General features: G+C 45.4%; 1 protein-coding gene and 1 long non-coding RNA gene across 3 annotated transcripts in view; one reads left to right on the top strand and one right to left on the bottom strand.

Moving 5' to 3' along the window:
* Positions 1-21,949, bottom strand: part of mtr (5-methyltetrahydrofolate-homocysteine methyltransferase) — a 30,784-nt gene extending 8,835 nt beyond the window's left edge. The window contains exons 1-22 of one of the 2 annotated variants that reach the window (XM_023949371.1): positions 21,788-21,949; positions 18,349-18,563; positions 18,180-18,269; positions 12,587-12,656; positions 12,421-12,513; positions 10,672-10,778; positions 9,730-9,789; positions 9,323-9,417; positions 9,137-9,237; positions 7,872-7,933; positions 7,512-7,579; positions 7,349-7,428; positions 6,717-6,829; positions 6,491-6,631; positions 4,552-4,737; positions 4,302-4,481; positions 3,745-3,861; positions 3,435-3,575; positions 3,276-3,365; positions 2,637-2,789; positions 480-587; positions 183-283 (exon numbers count right to left, since the gene is read on the bottom strand). In XM_023949371.1, coding sequence (XP_023805139.1) covers positions 183-283; positions 480-587; positions 2,637-2,789; positions 3,276-3,365; positions 3,435-3,575; positions 3,745-3,861; positions 4,302-4,481; positions 4,552-4,737; positions 6,491-6,631; positions 6,717-6,829; positions 7,349-7,428; positions 7,512-7,579; positions 7,872-7,933; positions 9,137-9,237; positions 9,323-9,417; positions 9,730-9,789; positions 10,672-10,778; positions 12,421-12,513; positions 12,587-12,656; positions 18,180-18,269; positions 18,349-18,563; positions 21,788-21,830 — 2,414 coding nt within the window. In that variant the 5' untranslated portion in view covers positions 21,831-21,949. The remainder of the gene's footprint in view (positions 1-182; positions 284-479; positions 588-2,636; positions 2,790-3,275; positions 3,366-3,434; positions 3,576-3,744; positions 3,862-4,301; positions 4,482-4,551; positions 4,738-6,490; positions 6,632-6,716; positions 6,830-7,348; positions 7,429-7,511; positions 7,580-7,871; positions 7,934-9,136; positions 9,238-9,322; positions 9,418-9,729; positions 9,790-10,671; positions 10,779-12,420; positions 12,514-12,586; positions 12,657-18,179; positions 18,270-18,348; positions 18,564-21,787) is intronic. The other variant, XM_004080726.4, reaches the window with a different exon arrangement.
* LOC111946388 lies at positions 13,372-14,349 on the top strand. Its single transcript, XR_002872089.1, has 3 exons — positions 13,372-13,423; positions 13,978-14,171; positions 14,301-14,349. It is a non-coding gene; the product is annotated as an uncharacterized LOC111946388 (long non-coding RNA).
* Positions 21,950-23,446: the final 1,497 nt, after the last annotated feature.

The raw sequence follows: 23,446 nt of genomic DNA, 5'->3' as shown, positions 1-23,446 counted from the left end.
TGAGCTCCCACATCTCAGGTGACAAGAATATGATGGATAGAAAACCAGAGACAGGAGTCCCGGAGTGTTCCCAATAAAGAGACGAGGAAATGATCCCATGACAGTACACAGAAAGCGGGTTAAAAGGCTAAAATCCACAGCAGCAAGAGGATTTCAGATACAAACCATGACACTCCCCTCACCTGAAGTTGTTGCATCCCAACACCACGCCCACAATGTTCTTCCCAATGTCGTGGACATCTCCCTTCACCGTAGCCAGAAGAATGGTGCCCTGATAAGGACTCTGCAGACGAAAAGGACTGCTGAGGACCTTCACGCCTGAATCATTCGATCCTTTGCACGTCTCAACTCCTCAAAATACTCTTCTTTGAATCAGGTCCCTGTCAGCTGGATTCAGCCGTGAACCCTGAACCGGACTGTTCACCATTAGATCCTCAGGACTCCTGTCTTTCACTGATCAGGTTCACAGTCAGACTAACCGTTTCCTCTGCAGACCCTGATGCCGCCATCAGCTCCAGCCTCTCCTTCTCCATGAAAGGGATCAGGTGGCCCACTGCCTTCTTCATCACACGAGCCGACTTGATCACCTGCAGACACAAGCGTGTGTGACGCTTTCTCTGCAGAAATGCACCATTTTCATCTTTTACATCCTAACTGAAGTTAATTTTGACTGTTTACCATTGTTAGAAGTTCAATTTAACATGAAAAATGTCCTAAATGAATTGTGGGGACATTTATTTATTTTTTTAACAATCAAACAGTGTTAGTGTGCTCAAACACAACACCTACACGACAATTCACACGTTACACTGCAAACATGTCAGCCGGAGCTCCCCTTTGATGAAGGTAAATCATCATAGGAGTAGCCTGAACATTCACTGTATATGAGAACTGGACTGAGCCAAAATCCCATAGACTTCTATAGAGAAGCTGTTACTTAAGTCATTTTACTGGCGACCATTCTGGCTCCGATACCCTTTATTAACATCTACTTGACGCCCTATATGTCTTTATGATATAATTTCTGCACTACTAGTTTTTCAAGTTATCAACTAACCAATCAGAGAGCCTCTATAAAAGTAGGTGGAGCCTGCTGGCCCCCACATGTCGGTCAAAACGTTTGACGGATTTCATGCAGCCTGCTTTCAAGTGGTAGGGGTGTGGCCTTCCAACGAGTTCACTCTTTCTTGGTGAGAGTGGTTGCCATAGAAACATTGAGTCAGTCTGACTCGGACCAATCACTGCTTACCAACGTCATTTGGATCCAACATGGTGAAATCCGTATCGTGAAAAACATGGCGACTGAACGGATACAAGTCATTTTCTATTGGTTGACGTCACGCTCGCTCGGTCCAGTTTTCGTACACAATCCAAGGTTCTGACTCAGTAACACTTTCATTCAAGCCTGAGGATTCGCTCAGTTCAAACTCTGATGTTGAGTGCTATGTTCACGTGCGTGTGAGGCGTGTTCAAGAAGGCGGTAAACGCAGGTTCTTGAACGTCTGTTCAGGCCATGACAGCTGGAAGAGGCTTGGTGCCAAATGTTAAAGCGGGATGAATCTGGTGAATCTTCCTCAGCTCTGTTCTGATTTATGACAGACTTGGTGTCAACCATTAGTAATATTTGAATGACCAATTTACAAACGGCCGGTTCCTGCTGTGAATTAAAAAGGACACCATCCATCCATCCATCCATCCATCCATCCATCCATCCATCACTACCAAATCCGAGGCCCCGTTTGACCTGGTTTAGCTTTCAAAGCCCGTTCAATGGTTGCACGTTTTGAGCCTGGGTGGGGTCTTAAAAATGTGGGTGAATATTGAACACGGAAGCCCAAAACACGCCATGACAAGAGGTTTCATTGGAAAGGGTTGCTGGAAAGCGCATTGGCAGCGACGGCGGTGTGAACGCAGCTTTACAGAGATGAACTTGTTCTGTAGCTGACCCTCAAGATTCCTCCAAGAAGAAATTAGATTTCCCTGTTTTTGGTTTGTAGAAAAACACGTCAAAGAAACAAGTCCAGAAAACGCATCTACAGAGAACTTTAGAAAATAATGAAACCGATTTTCTTCTATTTAATGTTGTTTTAGCTATAAACCTTTGTCAGTTCTGCTTCCTAATGTAACAAACTGAACTTTAATCCAGATTTCACTTTTGCACTGAACAGACACGTCGTCTAGTATAAATATTTATTTAGTCTGTAGTTGGCCGGTGGGAAAGGTTTCATTAGAATTTATTGTAGGGAAAAAGTGAAAACACTTGATTTTAACCCTGAGTTTTACTCTGTGTTTTACTTTGACACGCCTGCAGTGTTGCAAAAGTCGTGATTTGAGCCTCACCATCTCTTCAGAGCTCCATGTTCTTGTTGATAGTTTTATGGGATGTTTAAATCTAGTAGATGTTTCGCCATGGACCAGACCCGTTTTAACGCATAAGAACCCATGGTGACACGATCAGTGTAACAGAAAACATCAGACAGGAGTTGGTCTGCGGTATCCGACAAAACTCTCTGTTAAGAAAGACGAGTTGAATTGAATCGAGTCGAGCGTCTTACGGGTTTCCAGATGAACCCATTGTGTCAGTGAGGAATAAAAGAAAAATATTGTGCTGACGGTGGAACAAAGAAACTTGGTACCTGTGGCAGGAACATCTTCCCAGCTCCAAACAAGTCTCCCACCATCTTCATGCCATTCATGAGGGGGCCCTCGATGATGTGGATGGGTCTTTTGTAGCGGCTCACCTGAGCCTGGCACTCCTCCACGTCCTCCACCACGTACTTCTCGATCCCCTGACGGCAACAGTGCAGGAAGCAGCAAAAACACTCAGTCAGGAGAATCCGAGACTTTACGACCTGCAAGTCACCCTCTAAAACAAACAGCATTTACCTCACGACTAGTGAATGCTTTTTGTCTCAATTCAATCAGGTTTTAATAATTCCATGTGTAAAAAGCATTTCTTTCAGTGAATTATTACTAAATATTTATTGTTACAACTTCATTTCTCAAATATTCTAAACAGAATTTTGATTTGAACTCCTTCAAATGTAAATTCAATGTAAACATTTAAATAAGAATTCATTTCTAGAGGAAGATCAGAGCAAAAGACACATCTGAGTAAAGAAATTTAAATCTTTTTGGGATCTTATGTCTCATATTTTCTCAGTAAATACAGCATTTAGGTGAAGCTGATACTGCAGGGTGTGGGCCTCCCTCTACCAGCATTATCAAATAGGAGGACAGGTTTTTACCTAAATCCAGCCAAACAATTGCCTCACCTTAACAAGAGCGTACTCCAACCTCTCCTCCACGCTCACTTCCCTCCATTCATCCGTCTGAACCACCTTTTTCCCGCCTTTCACGATGTTCTGTGGAAGCGAGCGATGGTCTGTCAGGTAACCAGCACACACGAGCAGCAGATGTGCACCTTTCCTCACCTGAGCGTAGGCCAGGAGCTTCTCTGTTGCATCTGCGTCCCTGTTCCAGATCAGGTTTTCACACAGCAGCAGCAGCTCTTTATCGATGTCATCGTAGACCGGTAGACTTCCAGCATTCACGATGCCCATGTCCATTCCATCCTGACCAAACGCAGATCCACAGGCAGGAAAAGAAAACAACCTTTTATTTAGTAAAACTATCAAAATAAAACACTCATCTCCAAAATTCTAATGAGCAGGGTCTTAGGACACGCATCATGTGTAGCATGTATGTGAGCGTGAGGCCTGGACAGGCGGTAGCCATCTTTACCTTGATGGCGTGGTACAGGAAGACTCCGTGCATGGCTTCCCTGACGGCCTCCATGCCTCTGAAGGAGAAGGACAGGTTGGAAAGACCCCCACTCACCCTGGCCCTCGGTAAGGTCTCCTGAGTGCAGGAAAACGGCCCAGTTCACTCGTTAAGACAGATCCCCAGACATGTGAGTTCACACACGGACCAGAGCACAGGACACTCTTTACAGCCTTGTGTTTAATTGGTTTTATCAAGTGCTTCGAATTTATTTATTTATGCTTCATCTGTGTGGGGAGCCCTGCACTTGTAGCTTCCAACGTGACTTAACTATTACAAATAGCAGACAAATTGATTAATTCATTGATCGATTGACTGACATTGAGCAAAAACAAAGTGAGGCTGATCATCTACAGTCTTTCTGTTTCTTTCCATGTATAGACTGGAGAGTAATTCATATCAGCTTGATCAAATGCATCAAGCTGATTGGGTTATAGTGGACAAACCGACAGCCAACAGCCAGCACAGGGGTCTAACAGCTGAAGGTGTGTGGTTGCTGGGGGCAGCAGCTCCAGCACCTTGATGAGCCTGGTGGCCTGGATGAAGTTGACGGCATAGTTGTTGTGTTCCTCCATTCCCGTCCCAATGGTGAGTATGTTGGGATCAAAGATGATGTCGTTGGGATCAAAGCCCACTTGGTTGACTAGCAGTGTGTAGGCACGAGTGCAGATCTGGATCTTGCGGTTGGTTTCCGTGGCCTGAGAACGGCATCAGACGCGTCAAAATAAAGCCGTGTGTTTAATGGATGCGGGCGACGCGCCCCCTCACCTGTCCCTCCTCGTCAAACGCCATGACCACCAGAGCGGCTCCATAGCGCTTCACGGTGGCAGCCCTGAGCAGGAACTCCTCCTCTCCCTCCTTCAGGCTGATGCTGTTGACGATGCACTTCCCCTGGCAGCATTTTAGCCCCGCCTCAATCACGGCGAAGTTTGAGGAGTCGATGCACAGAGGGACCTGGTGGAGGAAAGACACAAGCACGTGTCTCCATCTGGACATCAACTCTCAAGGGGGGCACATGGAGGGTAATAGATCCTAGAGGGAGGCCCACCCAACGATTGGTCCATTTCCGTTTAACCCTAGAGCGCCATCGCCGGGTGATTTTCACCCGAGCAAAACTATTGACATGACTGTCGGCTGTCAAGGAGTCTGTGGCTTCACCAGGGAAGTCTCACATGTCCCAGGAACGGGTGGACCAGAGACCAAGTTTCTAGTTTCTTTTTTTTATTTTTTGTTCTCAAATTTTTTTCAGTATTTTTGAGCATGTTTTTCTTTTTCATTTTGCTACACTTACCACGGTTGGAAATAAAGAAACCCGCTCTGATTTATCGCGTGTTTTGGTCTATTTTTTATGACACGTACTTTTTGTTGGATACATTATATCAGGTAAAGAATTACCCGGCAAAAGTGATGGTGTAACTTTTTATAGCCAAAGTGTTGCAGGGTTAAGTCAACAGAACCCTTCACTCAGAAAATCACATCAAATCTGAGAATTGAAACTATTTTCCAAAAAAAAACATGTTCCAGGTAGTTTTATGTATAAACGAAAAAGTGATCAATTAAAAAACAGTCAATAAAGAGAACAGACAGTTATCTATATCTGACATTACCAACCAGTCTTTGTGTCTCTAGGCAGATAAATCTAAAAAGGAAAGGTTTCTATAAAAATATATACTAGTTCCCAAAGATTTGGGGTCACTTTCTTCTAGATGTGCTACTCTAGAGATGTCCCCTGTGGGGGGTGCCACTGATTTGCATATAGGTAATAATAATCGCAGGTAGGTGGTGGTGGAGGGTCAGACTGCAGTCCTCTTTTTAAAACCTATAAAGTCCTCAGTGCAACAACAATGGCGAGAAATTAAAAAGTTCACACTTTCTCTTGTTCAAACTTTTAAAGAAAAATGCGTCCAACATCACGGGATTATGAAAACAAAGATCTGATCACCATGAAGATTCATGCTGATTTGGCAAACTGGATACGTTCTGTGTAGGAGACGCCACACTGGATTGATTGACAAGCCAATCAGAACACAGAACACAGTTCCCAGTGTAGAAATAAAAAGAAGGTAAAGTTGCACTGAAAAGCAGTGAAACGGCGATAGGCGAACTGCGATAAGGGAACAAGGTGCTGCACATGACGGCAGACTAAATGGGGACTTTATATGGGATTTTACTCTGAGTAGTGCTCAAACTTTTGATGGAGCAGTTTGCAGTTGAAGCAGCTGTGATCTCCAATGTGAGCGCCATGGTTCTCTGCTGGATAAAGGAAGACCCCCCCCTTTCAGGGTGGGCATGTATCACTTCCAACGGGGAAGTTTAAGTCTGTCGATGTTCGGTTCACAGTTCACTCATGGTGCATTTTACACAAACAGCTAGGTTGGAGGACACAAGTGGCAGACACCAGCTGCCTTTACACAAAGTGAGGCTCAGACCCGGAGGAGTGCTCACAGTAGAGCTGCACTGGCAGGAATGTCATCTGAACACCTCCCTGATGAGATGTTCCGACAATACCAAACCGGAGAACCATGACCCGTGTACACTGGAAGGAATAAATGTATCTGGAGACACCGAAGCATCTCAGATAATCAGGAAAAGCTGATTGGACAGGAGCAGGTCTAGGCACCTTTGCTGGGCTCCTAAACATTCTTCTGACAACATCAAGCAGGCCTGCAGTCGGCCTTCAAACATTAAAATGGTAATGGCTCCTTACCCGTGCGATATCTGGCTCAGATGCTATATAGTTACAAAAGCGGGCCATGGCCTTTGGTCCCTCCAGCATGCCCTCATCCATGTTGATGTCCAGAATCTGAGCCCCCATCTCCACTTGGGCCTTTGCGATGGACAACGCTTCCTAAAACCACACGAGGCACAAAGGCTCACTGGCCTCCTGTCAATGGACCATGTTTACATCATTGATGCAAATTGGTAGCACAAACCTCGTAGTGTCCAGCCAGGATCAGCTTGGCAAATTTCCGTGAGCCGGCCACATTGCAGCGCTCACCAATGTTCACAAAGTTGGTGTGGGATCCGATCTTGAAGGGCTCCAAACCTAGGGCAGAGAAAAGGCTTTTGGAGCTGGAGGTTCTCCCACCAATCTGTGTTAAAGACACTTTGAAGTGGGAGCCAGAGCTTTACAAACCACAGCTCAAACAGTCCCAAATGTTAGGAAAAGCTGTGGCATTGCAGGCACGCAAAAGCAACAGCTGAGGATCCATCACAGACCTGCAACAATATGTGGTATTTCCAGTCAAATCTTCTTCTTTGCACAGCTTGATATCGTGATAACAATAAATTTGTGATTTATTGTGCAGGTCTACCACATATAAATAAAGTTTACTCTGACAGGCTTAAGAAAAGCAGGATTTCGGGTCTCTAAATGCCGCCGCAGGACCTCTATTGGTATGAACGCCGCCTTAATATGCTGCCAGTGTTCGATCAGGAAAAGATAATGAACTTTTTATGGTCGATATTATAGAATTCCCATCAAAAGGGTTCAGCTAAGATCAAATGTAACCTGCAGGGGGAAAACAGAGCATTTATAGAGGAAAGTCAAATTGAAAGGCTTTACCTGAAAGCAGCAGGTAGTCTTCATAAATAGCAGTAGGCGGGACTCTGGGTTGACGGTGTTTGACTGCCTCAGATATGGCTCTGCATGGGGGGGGGCAGAGGGAAATGAAACCTTGGAAAATCTCCTGACTGCCATTTTTCTTGGTTACCGACTTGATATTAACCTAATGTGTGACGGAGTGGTCCCACAGCATCCCCCTACGACATTCACCAGGCCGTCCGTGGCGAAATCCTGCACACACACACATGTGGCAGCACAGTCAGCTGAACGGCAAAGGCAGGCCGCAGACAAAGCCTTTCCCGTTTTCACTGATTTAAAACACTCTCTCAGAAAGTGAGAGGAATAGAAAACATGGGGTTTAGAGGGATCTGTCAATCAGACGGTTGCTGGTTCACTTCTCCTCTGATCAATGATGCAGAATAGGACAGTTCAGGCTGAGCGGTTCTGTTTAAATGGGATGTGTTTGGGAATAGCAGGAATGATTAGAAAAACAGAAGCAGAACACTGGAGATGAGAGACGAACCTTTAAATGAGAAGCCGTCACTTCAGGAGTTTCGTCATATCCTCCGAACGTGTTGGGGAGACCTAAGAGGAGGAGGAGACAGTCAAGAGATGAGCTTCAACATCCTAAGGCTGGAACTCTCCTGATTGGTCCAGGTTCCCTCATTAAGGGGAGACGTGTTGGAGGGAATAAGGTCTCTGAAATGCTCCTTCAGCTGTCTGACACCCTCCCTGACCGAGGTCCATGCAAACCGCTGGTACCCTTCCCGCCTCAGACTCCTCCCAGTTATCCAGTCTTTGTTGAGACGTTCCTATCTAAGGCAGCGAATTCCTGAGGTAAAGAGTGTGAGTGCAGACATGACTCCAAAGGCAGTAGGGATGGGCGACGTATCAGCAGATATCAGTGTAATTCCAGTTTGTCTGGTTAGAGTTATAAACTTAGTGGTGTAACAAAAGTGAGCGTTTTCAGAGCATTTCAGCGTTATCAGAGCCATCCATCCAAACGGTTCTGATCCAGATTCCAGCCCAGACGAGGAAAACAAAGACGTTTGTGGATCCATTTGTCGGCAGGTGGATGATCAGAAAGGGGCGGAGCAAGGAGACAAACTTTTTCCACTTCTTCATCTGCGCCTGATTCATCACAATTTGAATAAAGAAATACTCGGGAATAAAAAGTTTTAATTTTATTTTCTTCATTGAATTCCTCCATCATGAGAAAAAAAAACAGCAAAAAACTCGTTTTTTATGATAGTGGGTCTTTAAAGTTGAGTCATGGCATGAGTCTGGACTTCTGGCTCTTCTTTCTTTGTAGCGTTTCACTCTTCATCCGAGGGGCTTCGTCCGTCTGAGTGGTGCTGGGTTCAAGTCCCACATGAACCCACCCACATCCCTACAATTGCATGGCTCGTTAAGAGGAACAAAGAAAAGAACCAAACAGTGGAGAACGCCAAAAGTCTCATGTAATTCCTCCAGGCCCCGTCACATGATTGTTGGCTGGGATTTGGTCCGCTCCAAAACTCCCATCATGATCACACCTGACACCCCCCCCGTGATGGAGCCAAGGAGAGGCTTTTGACTCTGGTTTCTCTACTTTGTTCCCCCAAATCAACAGGAATGTTGGAGACCCATCTGGAGAAAACACGAGGCTTGAACCAGCGCCACTCAGACTGATGAAGCCACTGGGTTCAGCGGTGAAACGTTTCAAGGAAGAACACCTGAAGTCCATATGCCAAGCTTTTCTCGTGCTTTTCTAGCTTTAACCTGTGAGCGACTCGATGACTGACTTACCTGCATTAGGATAGCAGATGATGAAGGCTGTGGTGTTCTTTCCAATGGCCTCGATGAACGGCCTCATCTCTGTTGCCCCCAGCGCGCAGTTCAGCCCGATGCTGCAGCAGAAGGAAGGGCGGATCCCAGTTACTGTGGGGTTTTCCCGCTGCTCTTGTTACCAGGACTCGGGTTTGTGACGCTCACCACAGGGGCTTGGCGTGCGAGACGCTCACAACAAACGCCTCTCCTGTCTGACCCGACAGCGTCCGTCCACTCCGGTCAACGATGGTCCCCGAGATCTGCGTAGAGACAAACGGCAAAGGAGTCCAGCACGAGCCGATAAACATCAGGACACGCTAATGAACAAATACATGACCGACGTGTGGTGACAGGAAATAAGCTGCAGCTAACACTTTAACTGGATATGGAAATGCAAACATTTTTATTTTATTTGGTTTTTATTGGACGTTAAAGGACCTTAAACAGCAACATTGGCTAAACTGACTCCAAAATGAATGAATGAGGTCAAACTCTACACAAGCTTCTTCAATTTGAACATTTTCTAAGTGGAATATGGCAGCTTAAGCAAAGATGAGGACAACATGACGTACGAATATGGGCCTCCTCTCATAGCCCTTTTCAAAAAGGAGGTCGATGGCGAACAGGGCGGCCTGCAGAGAGACGAGAACACAGCAGTTAGAAACAGATGCTGCTTTCACTTACAGGCAAAGGTTTGCTCTCACTGTAGACCTTCATTTAGCATCCGTTTCATGTTTAGATGTCACCTCAAAGCTAAGTTTCACGTGGCAATCAAAACGGTTGTTTTCAATAACTGTTGATTAAACTGAACAGAGGTGAATTAATAAAGTTTCCAGTTCAAACTAATGCTATCTTTTTATTTTATTTACCAACACATGAACAAAGCTAGAAACCTTGGGAAAGAAAACTCCATATAAGGAGGTGCATGGAGTCGGTCAGGTTGAGATTTTTCCCTTTCCAGGAAACTGAATACAAAGTTCAATACATGTCATAACCACGTCTTGTTTTGTACGTCCAGTCCTTCACAAACTGTTCTTTCATTCTTAGTTTGTAAGTAAGTCTCTCCATTGCTGCAGCCTTTTGCCAGTTCTGTTATGGCTTTCTTTGCTGCCACAAGAAGAACTTTTATTATATTTTGGTCCATTTTATATACAGTTGCTTCTAAGTACCCTAGATACGTCATCAGAGCAGTTGGGGGTATCTTGTACCAAAGCGTTTCACATATAGATCAGTGGATGGCGTCCCAGAAGAGCTGTGTCTTTGGTTTGAATCCTTGTCTGTACAAATTCTCCAGCAGAGTTGCTGAGTTTTTGATCCCTGATTTAAAACATCTAATGTGGTTTTTGCATGGAAATTCTCACCATTTCAAACTAATGGTTTTGACAGAAGACTTCCAGAGTTTTTCCACAGTTCAAACAACACTGTTTTGATCTGTACTGCGGCCCATTTGGTAACAGATTTCCCCAGAACCAGCCATAATCCCTCTTCAGTTTCTGAAAACAATGACGGGATACCTTGGCGTTGGCAGAGTCAAATATGGTTTCAACAAGGAGAATGTCTGCTCCTCCGTCCAGCAGGCCTCTGGCTTGATCCGAGTAGGCTTCCACCAGCTCATCGAATGCTGCGGAAAGAGCCGACAGCACTTCAAAGCTTTACGCTCAGACACGTGTCACTGCTTAAACTGCTGTTGTTGTTGGGATTTCCCATCCTAATGTGTCAGAGAGAAAAATCCTCGTATGTACACAACCAACCACTGCAATGGAAATGCAGCTGAACGGTTTGTTTTCTCCACAGGACAGAGTCAGCTGATGCATGGCGGTGACACACTTCGACACCGTCTATCGCGCTCAAACTGTTGGACCCCAGATGGGAAATCTGATCTCCCAGTTTGAAGAGATCAGTGAGAAACGCTGCTCTTTTCCTTGGAAGGAATGAACTGTTTGACTGGATGATACATTTGTAACCACAAGTTAGTCAGACCGTAGAAAGATTGTTGGACAAATGCAGAAAATATATCCTGCTACAAGTCAGAACATTTCTGTACGACTTATCAGGAAAAGGCCCGGATAAACCGCTCCCCCATGAGAACTACTGATGGACAGGAAGCTACTGGAAACTAAACCAGTACAGGAGAAGTAAGACGAGTGTCTGCAGGGACCTGATACAGAGGAGGCAACCAGACGTGTGTGTTCAGGTGAGCAAAAGTAGAACTCAAAGCTGATGAAGACCTACAGCCTTAGACCCACGAGCCGTACGGGTGCTGCAGGTTTTTGGGTCGTAGTGATGAGGGGCCGCAGGTGTGTCTCGCCATTCCCTGGAGGCTCAACGCCTGCAGCATACGTGTAGAGAAATAACGTGCATGAACATTTTCACTCGACAGGCTCATCAAACGGTGCATGACCTTAAAACTGCCCTGATGGGTGGATACGGCTCGTCTGTGGGGAAGAAATGGCAAACCTTTTCAGGCCTGCAGAAAATGTTACGATCTACGGTAAAAATGTTCAGGCTGCGGGCAACAGGTTGCAGCTAACACTTAAACACCTACGGTAATAAGTCAGGGTGACGTAGGTGAGACGCAGGCACGTCGTTTGGATTTTTTAAACTCCCTAAAACCCTTTGCAAGGGGCCTGTAAGTGCCGTTCACGTTGTACGTGCGCGCTCCAGTACGTCATACGGGTGTGTGACTTCCATTAGCCCTACAAATACTTCATGACACACGTGTTTCATTTAAGGTGGCCACACAAACCTCAAGGGAACTGAAACACACCCCGGTGCTCCCTTGAAGGTGCAGCCACTCCTCTCTATAACCCTCCTGGACCCAAAACCCTGCGACACTGGTTCTGGTTACCCCCTGTATGAGTGCATGTGACTAAAGCATAGACAGGAGCTGTCCTGAAGAAGAGCAAGCTCGTTTAGCTGGAATGAAAAGGAGGGCGTGTTGGTTTTAGGTCTACGTTTAGATGCTTATTGCTTGAAGACTTTCAGCCAGAATGAAAGGAAAAGCATCTCAGGATGAGGCCAGGGCTGCTGGGATACAGGGGGAAGAGCTGGAGATGTGAATGCTCTCCTGGAGGATGAAGAGGAAGAAGGCAGTGGTTTGGACAGGACCAGAGGAAGGACGAGAACGTGAAAAGCTGTGGGTTGGAGCTGCCAGAGCGAAGCCTGAAGGAAGTTCTCTCACACCACAGGGCTTGTTTGGTCTTACAGGAGACTCCTACACCTTTTTGTCATGAATGATGCTCAGATCGCTTTTGCCGTCTTACTGATGTTCCTGAAGTCCGGTCTCTCCACAGACGGTGAAACCGACAGGGTTTTGTTGGTGGGACCCAACGCTCCCGCCACAAAGCGCTTCACACCTGGGGGCACAAACACAGGTTACGGCTCGTGTCGACCACAGGGAGGCGTCACACCCGAGGCGCTCCAGCTCACCGGTTTGTTTGGTGACATCATCGGCCGCCTTCCTTGCGAGCTCTGCCGATCTCCGGTTAAGAAGATAAGCCTGCAGACGCACAGGTGGGTTAGTGGAGCGACGCGCATCAACGACACTGACTGAAAACAGTTCCAGCTGATGCTGCTATGCTGTTCACTGTGAGGTCAAAGCCAAATAATCCACTTTATTTCCATTCTCTTCTAGTCAATGTAAACGGCCTTCACAAACCAGATCATGTGACCATAACTGCTCACGAGGGGGCTTTCCCAAAAAGACAGTCTGATCAGTAGGAACTGGTAATCACTGTCAAAACACGGACTTTTTTTTTTTTTTTTTTTTTTTTAACTTGTCCTGTCCAACAGCTGGGCAGACAGATGAGAGCCTCTTGTGTTGGACATATTTTACTTTAACAAGAGGGGTTATTAATCTTCAGACAAACCAAAGGTATGACTGAATAAACCCCTTTTGTAATTGAGGCCAAACTTTATTAATTTCAAACATGTCTGAAGATCTTTGGTGTTGGACCGGACGGAAAAGGAAAGAAGGGAAGAAGAGAAGAGAGAGGGACGTTAGAGAGAGGGGGGTAGGAGGGTGATAATAGACCTTTTTCGCAAAAACCGGAAGTACGTCATCAACGTGTAAACCTAGTTCCGGTTTGTGCTTCGCTGGCAGAGGAATGGCAGAGCCTAGAGTGTTTTCGAAGAGCCTGAGTTGTGTTCCGAAGTTCACCAGCACCGATGTGATGAAGAGTGTGAAGATGCAATCGTCCACTAAAGGAAACAAATTGGACAAGGGATATAAATTCGTCCACGAAGAGTTTATCCACCATTACCAAGGTAAGCTTCAGCTAGCTTTAGCCATAGCCGCATCACCGGTAACTCTGTGTGTTTACGTCAACTGTAAATCCTGGTGTTATTAATTTGTAATATAAGGCATAACACATCGCAGTGAATATGTTGTGTGTATGTTTAAGTGAAAAGGCATGAGATTAACATAACACCCAAAAATTTGGTGAAGCTGTAAATAAGAAATGTTAAGTTGCCCGTATGCGTGTTCATTCTTTTTGCTGCGGTTGCGGCACTTTCTTCACTTACTAGTATTATTTTTCTGAAAGTATGGTAAGCAGAAGTCCTCTTTTCCTGGACATGTCCTCTCTTTTGATACTTATAATAAAATAACATTGAACATAGATGAAATGTAATCATATTTGCTTCATGTATGCAGCTCTGAACACCAATTACTCTCGATGAAATATCTCACAAACTCACTTCACCCCTCATTTTTACCAACTCAAATCTGGTCACCCTACTGAAAGTTATAGTTTCATGTTACATTGATGTAGCAACATAAGTATGTCTTAACTGTAACCTATTTAATTTATTGTGTCTAGATATCGCTGGATGCATTAAGTGCCAACCTGAAAGCTTTCTCCTGCAGTTGTGTGGCTGCTAAAGGATTCTGCAATGACATCCTTTTGCCATCCTGTTCCAGAGCGCACATTATTCACAGCTGGGTCTGCAGGCTGCTCCACCCACCCTGTCCTGCACGAGTGACTTGCAAAGACGGCACAGACCAAGAGCACAGGTGGGTTTGTGATCATATTGTCATTATTTTTTAAGAACGGATGTGTATCCATAAGAACTGTAAATTATTATAAAAACACCCCCAGTAGTGACTACAGACTGTAATTGCTTTCTGCGTTTTACTTATAAGGGAATCCATCCTGAACCGGTTAGTGAGCTGGTGGTGCAAAGGCCCAAAACAGTTGGCAGGGACGGTCTGAGGTCCACACTGTACAAGGCATATACAGGTAATTAACTTTTTGTTGCTTTGTGAGCAAGTTTTTTTTTTTTCTAATCTTATGACTAACCAAATTATCATTACAGCAGATATAATGAATTAAATTTAAATGTAGTTATGCACTTATGTCTAACTTTTGTGTGTTGTGTTTCTCTTGTGTAGGACCACAGCCAGATCCATATATGATGGCATCTGGAAGCAGATTATGCCAGGTGCAGCCCCCTGAGATGGAATGAAAGAGAACTTGGATATATATTATGGCAAATACATGAATGCATACCTTAAATTACACTTATCTTGTCTTTAACAATCAGTTCAGCCTTCTGTCTTACTGTTGATCTGTAATGTAATTTTTTATTGTAAATGTTTGATGTTATTTGAGTTGTGATTAATCAGTTGTTGTTACGCATACCAAAAAATTAAATGAGGCACAATTTTGACCAAAATTGTTTTATTTGTTCATCTAATTTTTTTGTGTAGTCAAAGTCACATTTCAACAGAAAAATATTAAGAATATAGCAATTATATTTAATTAGATTTTAAGAATATGTGGAAACACTAAATTTTTCCATACTATTTGCACATTATACATTATTTAAATACCAAACATTAATTCACTCTTCAAAACAAAAAAGTCCATGATAATTTCCCAAAACACGGCAGTTAAGCCAGATCTGATTCACACCGCCCATCAGTGTGAGCGGCACAGGAGAGTCCCTGATGTGAACGGACTTTATCTTACTGATCACTCTTTCCACTATAATTCTGAGGCGGGTGATGGCTGCGGTTTGTTCTGTTTCCTCCTTGCTGAATTGAGCTGAAAGCTTAAAAGGTGGAATGATGATCTTAGATCCAATGTCAGTGAGGAGGTCTTGAACGAGGAACTTTTGTCCGCCATGACATCGTCTCCTGGCTCCAGCAAAGGAACTTGGCTTCTAAGTCATGGATGTAATCCAAAGCCTCATCCAGAGCACCTGTGAAGATAAAGAAATTAAAAATCAGTCTTAATATATTAATGCTACCTTTCAACACAACACAGTAATCACGTTTTGAAAAGTATGTTAAGTATTTAATTACAAATACATTTCATTTATTTTTGTTAAGGAAATTACAAAATGACAAAATGCTCAAAAGTGATTAAATACATGTAATTAAAATAGGTGAGAGCATGAACATCTTTTATTATAAATATTAATTTGTTCAGGTAGAAATGCATGTATCCAATAACGGTACACATAGTTGACTAACGTTAACCAAACACATTATGAACAACCTTACCTGCAGGTGGGTGTGTCACGTAGTCGTGATCCATCTTTACTGCCTTAGCTTAGCCACCATGTCGCTAGTATCTTCACAGCTTAGCTGCATAGCCTGACGTTTGAGGTTCTGTCATATTCTGACTCCCTTCTCAAAGGATCAGTAAAGTTGTTCCAAGGGAAAATACTCGGGGCAACACCACTCTTCAGGCGACGAACGACGCAGCCGCACCACAATCCCGGAGCGAAGTTAGTAAGTGCCGGCAGCAGAGGGTGCTACCTGTGTTTACATTAAAACTATGCCCTTCATCTCTTCGGATCGCCTATATCCATTTGGGTTTCAGGTTTGGATCCACAGGAAAATAATGAAATGAAAGGTAAGGCTGTTTTTGGTTGGAAGACGAACAGCCTGGAACGCAACAGAGACTGCAACTCTTCGACTCTGCCATTCTTCATATCTGCTGCTACGCTAACAGGAAGTTGTTTTACACGTCATTGACGTATTTCCGGTCGAAAAATGCGGAAGTGTGAAAAAGGTCTATAGGAGGGGAAGGGGGATAAGACCATGAAGCAGCATACAGCAACAAGTTTACTGGTTGTTAATCACCATGATAAGGCTCAAATGCAGTACAAAAAGGGCGGAGCCTGTCCACACACACACCCAAGTGTCAAACACACCTGCTAGCTGCAAAAATGTCCATCTGTCGACATGTACACAAAAAAATATAGTGCTCACACGCATACTTATGCCTTTAAACCAACTAGAGTGAAACATTTCACTCATTCAGTCACGCAAACCGCCAGTGCAAAGGTGAGCCAACACCCGTGCTCAGGTGAGTGCTCATGTTCTTCTAAAATGGATGGTGGAACGTGAAAAGAAGGAGGGAGAGCGCCCACCCATCCCCACCCCAAGACCCCCACCGCAGCAGCAGCGGCAGCCGGAAACCCCCCAACGCCACACGGAAACCGGCAGGGAACAACCGCCGCCCGGGCGACCAAGCCCGCCACCCAGGCCAGGGCCAGCAGGACCGCCGCAAGGCCCCCAGAGCCAGAGAGCAGGGAGGCACGGAGGGAAAGAGAGGGCCTCCCCAGCCCAACCAGGAGAACAGCCCCCCCGCCGCGCCGGGAGAACCCAACGCAGGGCCCCACCGGAGAAGGACGCCCACAGCCCCAGACGAGCACCCCACCACCACCCAGGAGTTCCGGGCATCCCCCCGCCCCAACCCCAGGTACGAGCCAGGACCCCCCAAGGGAGACCCCCCCCGCACTCCAGGCAGCCACCCGCCCGGCCCATGGTTGGTCCAGGGAGGAGCAAGGCAGGGGCCCGCCGCCCCCGCCCAGGAGGGGGGAACCCCGGGGAAAAAAAGGAGGGCCCACAAGGGGTGTTGTAAATATGGCCCGACCAGGCTCGGCCACAGTTGGAAATTTGGCGGGGCCCAGCGCTCAGGAGCAAGGACCAGAACCCACCCCCCAGGGACACCAACACCCCCGGCTCAGATGTAATGTGAACCCCCCCACCGCGCGGAGAGAGCACCGCCGGGCCCAGGAAGCCGGCACCACGGGGACACGGCCGCCGTTGCAAGGGGCCCGTACCCCCCACCAGGGAAGAGGCAGGGGACAGATGGTCCCAGGTCCCACCTTCCTTGCAAAATGTGTGTGCGTGTATGTGTGTTTAAGAGGGTGTATGTGTGCATGTGTGTGTGTTTATGTAGGGATGTATATATTGAGGGGGGAGGGGTGTGTGTACTAAGGGGGGTGCAGTTAAAATTGGCGGGTAGGGCACTAAGGGGACATCTCCTATGGATTAACACGGACTTTTTTTGTTTGATGATTAAAAACTAGTAATCTAAATAGAAGAATGATTGGATTGAATGACAGGAAGAGGAGGAATCAGGCAACAAAACCTCAATAGTGGAGACACGACACAAACGGGATTCAAGACCTGAACTTGAAACTTTTACAGACTACAGGTCTGAAAATGAGAGACCATTATTCAGGACTTCTCTCACTCATGTCACCAGTAAAGATCAAAGTAGACGACTTTTCTTAAATATATTTTCTCAGTTCATTTTCCATCCCGGAAGTAAGACGACTCGATCTCTGAAGCTCCGCCCTCAGCTCCTTGTGGTGCCGCCCATGTCATGACGTCGTCCTTGAGTCGGCCTCGGCAGCGTGTCTGCGTTTCGCCCACGAGAACAGACAACATCTGGACGTTGACATTGAAAACAAACCACACTGGAGGCAGGGAGGGTGAGGCGTCTGGCCCAGGGACACAACAACAGTTGACTGGGGGGAGCGGGGTTTACACCGCCGACCCTTCGATCACTGGGCGACCCGCTCAACCACCTGAGCCCCCCGAGAACTGAGGAGGACGGCAGTTAAAGATCACTTCTGCCGCTACGATAACTTTAAACCATGAAGACAAAAGAGAGCAGGTGGAGTTTCACCTGCAGAGATCCCAGACGGTAAAACGATCACAAATGGTTAAAGAATCAGCATTGGTCAGACGGGGGGAGCTGTGGTGAGTGCAGCGTACCATGTGTTCAAGTCCGTAGTCTGCCTGTGCGATGGAAGTGCTGCTGAAGGTATTGGTCTCAACGATGTCGGCCCCAGCCAGCAGATACTCCTTCAGACACACAGAGGAGCACGGCGTCATCACTGCAAAGCCAGCGTTAGGAGCCAAACTGCAGAGCTGACCGGACTACCTTGTGGATTTTGTAAATGACGTCGGGTCGTGTGATGCTGAGGAGGTCGTTGTTCCCGTTCAGAGGCAGGGGGTGGGCTTTGAACTCCTCTCCCCTGAAGTCGCCTTCGTCCAGCTGCTGCTGCTGGATCATGGTTCCCATTCCACCATCCAGGACCAGGATCCTCTGCTGCAGCAGCGCTCGCAGCTCCGCCTCCAGCTGAGGCCTGCATCCTGCTGACAGGAGGAAAGGCTTTAACCCTCCTGTTATGTTCATGTGTGAGAAACAGAAATGGTGTTCCCGGGTCAGTTTGACCCGGTGCATGTTTCATTATCCAAAAGATGTCTGACACCAAGAAAATCCTAACAAGTAGCGTGAATATGTAATGACTAACTCCATTACTTATTATTTTATCAATATTCAGCGCAATGGTGTTTCTTACTTCTAACAGGTTCAAATATCAGATAATTCAGTCATTTTTAATAAAAAATATCCATGTTTAACCTTTTTTTTATGTTTCACTACTTTATTACTTTTGAAAGACCAACATATAAAATACAATATTTTTATGTGTGTGATTGGGGTGAAATATGTCTCACAGAAAGAAATATTACATTTCTGACACCCTTGTACCTCCAGTTTGACTGATGGGTCAAATAGACCCGAACCGTACCTACGTAATATAAACATGCAGGGGGTGGTAGCAAATATTTGAGATGAACCATTTTCATATTATATGTTGATTACACTATTTAAGGCAAGCAGAGGACGTTTCATACAAAAAAAACACTTTGAACTTTTTCCCCTAAAGGTTCTTTTTTTTTTTAAAGCGGGTCAATTTGACCCGTAACATAAAACAGGAGGGTTAACACTGGTCTTCAACCACGTCCTTGTTTTTTTACACCCACCCCAGTAATGATGGGGAAATGCTGCCAACCAGATTCAGACACGTCCCACCCGTCCTGGCCGACCAATACTTGACCAACATCTATGTCTCCATTCAGTTCAGTAAAGGTCATAGTGTCTGTATTGTTAACCGGCTTCTTATGGTCTTCTGTCATCAGACATGGTTGGGTTTTTTTTCCCAGGTACCTGACATGTTTGGACGGACGTCCTCGTCCGTCCAAACATGTCAGGTACCTGGGAAAAAACCAACCCTGACAACAGAAGAACAGAAGAAGTCATCTGTATCTCATTCCAATGCATGGAAGACACTGTTGATGTTTAAAGAGTGGATTTTTTTATTTTAAAAGCTCTACAGGAGCATCTGTAATCACGTCTCCATGTCTGGGTTTGTGAGATCAGAGACTTTTTCCCGCTTCACTCCGAAGGCCGCTTTCCGTCACTACGTCCGTGTCTCTGTGACCCACATTTATTTCGAGAGGGACCAGAAGAGAGAGAATCTTTTTATTATTGTCTCGATGGAAATATGAAAACTATCATAAGGTTTAGGATGCCCAGGGGCCGACCGGCGTAGCCAGCGCCATGGCTCCAGCCCCGTGGGACATGCGGCGGGCTGGCGACCTGTCCATGGTGCATCCCGCCTTCGCGGGACGGTCGTAAACAACCCTGCGGGATAAGGAAATGAATGCAAACCGTCTCCCTATATGCAAAGTGGTGGGCCACGTGACTCATTTAATTAGTAAAATAGTGTTTCCATTGCAGCAATTTTCATAGGCAGCAAAATATATTTTATTTCTAGAATTGCTTTGTACTAGTTTTCTTGTTTACAGTAAATATGTAAACTGAGGCATTTAAGTTTATTTCCAGTAGAAAATATGGGGCAGGTAAAAGGTCACAATTAATTTGAGGGAATGAATTGGTCTATTTTTATTATTTTTTTTACCCATGTCAGGTGACAAGCTCCGCCCTTTTTCCCACCTGCTTCTAATTCACAACAATTTGAACAAAGAAATACTCAGAAATACAATTTTAACCCTAATTTTCTTTTTATAAGTTCATCATCAGAAAAATGCCACAATGTTAGAAACACCAGAAATAACATTTTCATCAGAGTGGGTCTCTAACAACATGATCCAGGGAAGCACCAAACTATTTTTTTACTCTGACTGATGCAAATATTTAAAGTTTGTATCTATTGAAAACATGGCACCAATAAAAAATACAATAAATAAATGAAATTGAATTTATTAAAAAACAAAATAACCACCAACTAAAAGGAGAGGAAAGATCAATTCTAAATAAACCACATTTATGCCACAAAGACTCAAAGTTTATTCCTCTTAAACTCAGTTACTGATCAACCAAGAAAAGCCAGTAATGGTGCAGAAAAGTGCAGCTTTATTGTTAACAGCAGTGAAAAGTGCATTTTAGCTGCTCAGGGCACAACAGGCAGAACGTGGCATGACACCCAAAACTGTCAGCTTAACTCACAGAATTTATATTCTATTTTTTCAGGTTTAACTGTTTAACTGCGCCGGTTTAGTTAAAAGGAGAATTCTGAATTTTGGCGCTTAATGATTGAAAGGAAGGACAGTAAACAAAGGTTTTAGAGAGACGTGTGCTTTGCTGGAGAGCACCGATCCAGAACAGAGGTTTCAGCAGAAGAGTTGACAGCAGGACGTTGATCCGGATCTGTAACCCACAGAGCCAGTTTCCATGACGACCAGCTTCGCAGTGAATGGAAACCCGATCTCACACACATCACCTTGACTCTGATGACATGAGAATCAAAGGCCCTCATGAGGTCATCCTTAGCTGCACTGCAGGTCACCACACAACCTCTGCCTGCGCTGAACGGGGCAGACGGGTGGTGCAACCTGAGACACCTCCACCTCCACAAAGGATGCTCCCTTTCCAGGGGTGTCAGGCTCCAGGAGGACCGGCCTCCTGCTGGTTTTTCAGAGGCCTCATCTGCTGCGGATTACCTGGATCAGGTGGGTTTTGCCAATAAGAAACTACAATCATGGCAGGTTGGTTGGAGAACTCGTGGGACACCTGGAGATTGACAGCTTTGCTGCATTTGCAGGTCAAGGTGAACAGACTGACAGAGCTGCGTCAGAGGCAAACATCACGTCACCCGATGGACGGACCACGGCCGGTTATCGTCAGGGCAGAGTGCAGCCGCTGATAACGGAGAACTGCGTGGAAAAACGGGCCGTGATTCCAGGAAAATCCACAGCGCATGCGGCAGCTGACACCCCGCGGAGGCAGAAAGAGTATCATGCCGCTCTGCAGGGCATGTTCAGACAAAGTAGATCTAAAAACCAAAGTGAGACAGTTTTCCAGAACCTCCTTCACCTCTCTTGTCATTTTACTAGCGGGACACACTGAACAATAACGCGCATGTGCAGCAGCGGCGCAGGGATTTTAACCTAAAATTGTCCAATTACCGGCTCGATCTGCCAGGAAACTTTTTTCCAGGTGACGTTCGCATATGTTGCGACCCGGTCACGGTGGGCGTAAGTTAAACTTAAAGTACCGGGTTCCGGGGACTTACCTGCGTCTGCGGAGCGGAGGCGGGAGACGTTAGTCGGTGCCATGAGCGGAACGGCGCGGCCTGACCGCAGCCCCGAAGTCCGTTTGAGGAGCTGGAGGAGGATACCAAACGTCCCCGTCTGTCCACGGGCTCGCAATGCCTTCACAACAAAACCCACGCGGGTGTTGCAACTTTTTCTTCTTCTTCTTCCACTGAACGGCGCACTACCGCCACCTACCGGCGAAGAGTGGAGGTGATTTCTGACACTTCAGCTTTTTGGGAACAGTTTGTTCTTTAAATAAGACTCACACATTTTTTGTTTAAATCCCCCTATTACACTTTATACTCCAGAGAGGAAAAAGGAAACTTCTTAATAAGTTTTAGCCTTCTGTCAAAACACTGCCTCCTATTGTCAAAACGTCTGACCAATGAGACGTGTGTCATTAGGACATGTCACAAGGGGTTAAAGGTCAATGTTTTATATGGCAAACAAAACAAAACAGGGAATGCTTCCATTTCTTTATGCTGAATTATTTTTATTATCTTTATTTATATGAATTGTATTTCTTTTTCATTGGAACTTCTACAAAACTTTTTAGAACTAACAACAGACCCCGTAGCAAAATGTACTGCACTTGAAGTTTATTTGATCAAATATGCTTAGTATAATATACTGAGTACAAGTATAGCTAGTATTCTATAGACCTTGCATGTGTATTGCTGGAAGTAACTGAATACTTCTTCAGACTGAACTGAAACATTTTAAGTTGACAATATATCGATAGTATATAAAAAGTAAACTTCAAGTACACTGCTTTGCTTTTAGCATATAGTATACTTGTAGCACACATAAATATACTACTTTTTGCTTAGGGGAACCTCTTTCTCTAATTTGTTTTACAACACTGAATGTTGCATCTAAAAAAATAAATGGCGCTGTCACAAACTAAAGGACTTCTTTCTAGGATACTATAGAAAACAGACCTATGCACTCTGAGCACTGTTTTATAAACCAATGTTGTCACCAAATGTGGGAGTTACAACCAGGTCCAATGGAGACAAGGGAAACAGCGTCTTTACTCAGTAAAGAGAAGCATTTAACCTCTCGCATTAGAGTGCATTGATTTTAGAAACCTTGAAACAACCAGGCTCTGTGCGTTTCACAGGTCAGTGTGCAGCCGCGTCCTCACAGACCTCAGGTAAGTGGGTATGTGGTGGTAAAGTTATGCAGTCGATGGCTGGGCTGATTGGTCCTTTGTTCCGGTCCTCCTGTGTTTGGTGGAGTTGAAGAAGGCGTTTAACCGCACCCCCTGTGGCGTCCTGTAGAGGGTGCTCTGTGGGTGTGGGGTCTGGTGAGCCTTACTGAGGGCTATAAGCTCTCTCTCTGTATGACCAGAGCAGGAGCTTGGTCCTCATAGGTGGAAGTAACCTGGACATATCTGATTCTGATAGGGCTTCCCGGATGTTCTAGTCCAAGTTCATAATTTTTTCATAATTTTGACAGTTTTATGCACAGTCAGGACCCTGATGAGGTCTGGTTTGAGGACCATAGAGGATGCAGCAGTATTGTCTTCATCACACCAGATGTACTGGTTGATCTTTGTTTGAACGGTCATGAGCTCTGGGTCATGACTGAGAGAACGAGCACAAGCAGCTGGACGCTTCTTAGAGGGAGGGTGA

The sequence above is a fragment of the Oryzias latipes genome, chromosome 19 (assembly GCF_002234675.1).
Source record: "Oryzias latipes chromosome 19, ASM223467v1".
In the NCBI taxonomy this organism is placed as follows: Eukaryota; Metazoa; Chordata; class Actinopteri; order Beloniformes; family Adrianichthyidae; genus Oryzias; species Oryzias latipes.
The sequence above is the reverse complement of the archived record's forward strand: the minus strand, read 5'-3'. Positions and strand labels throughout refer to the sequence as shown.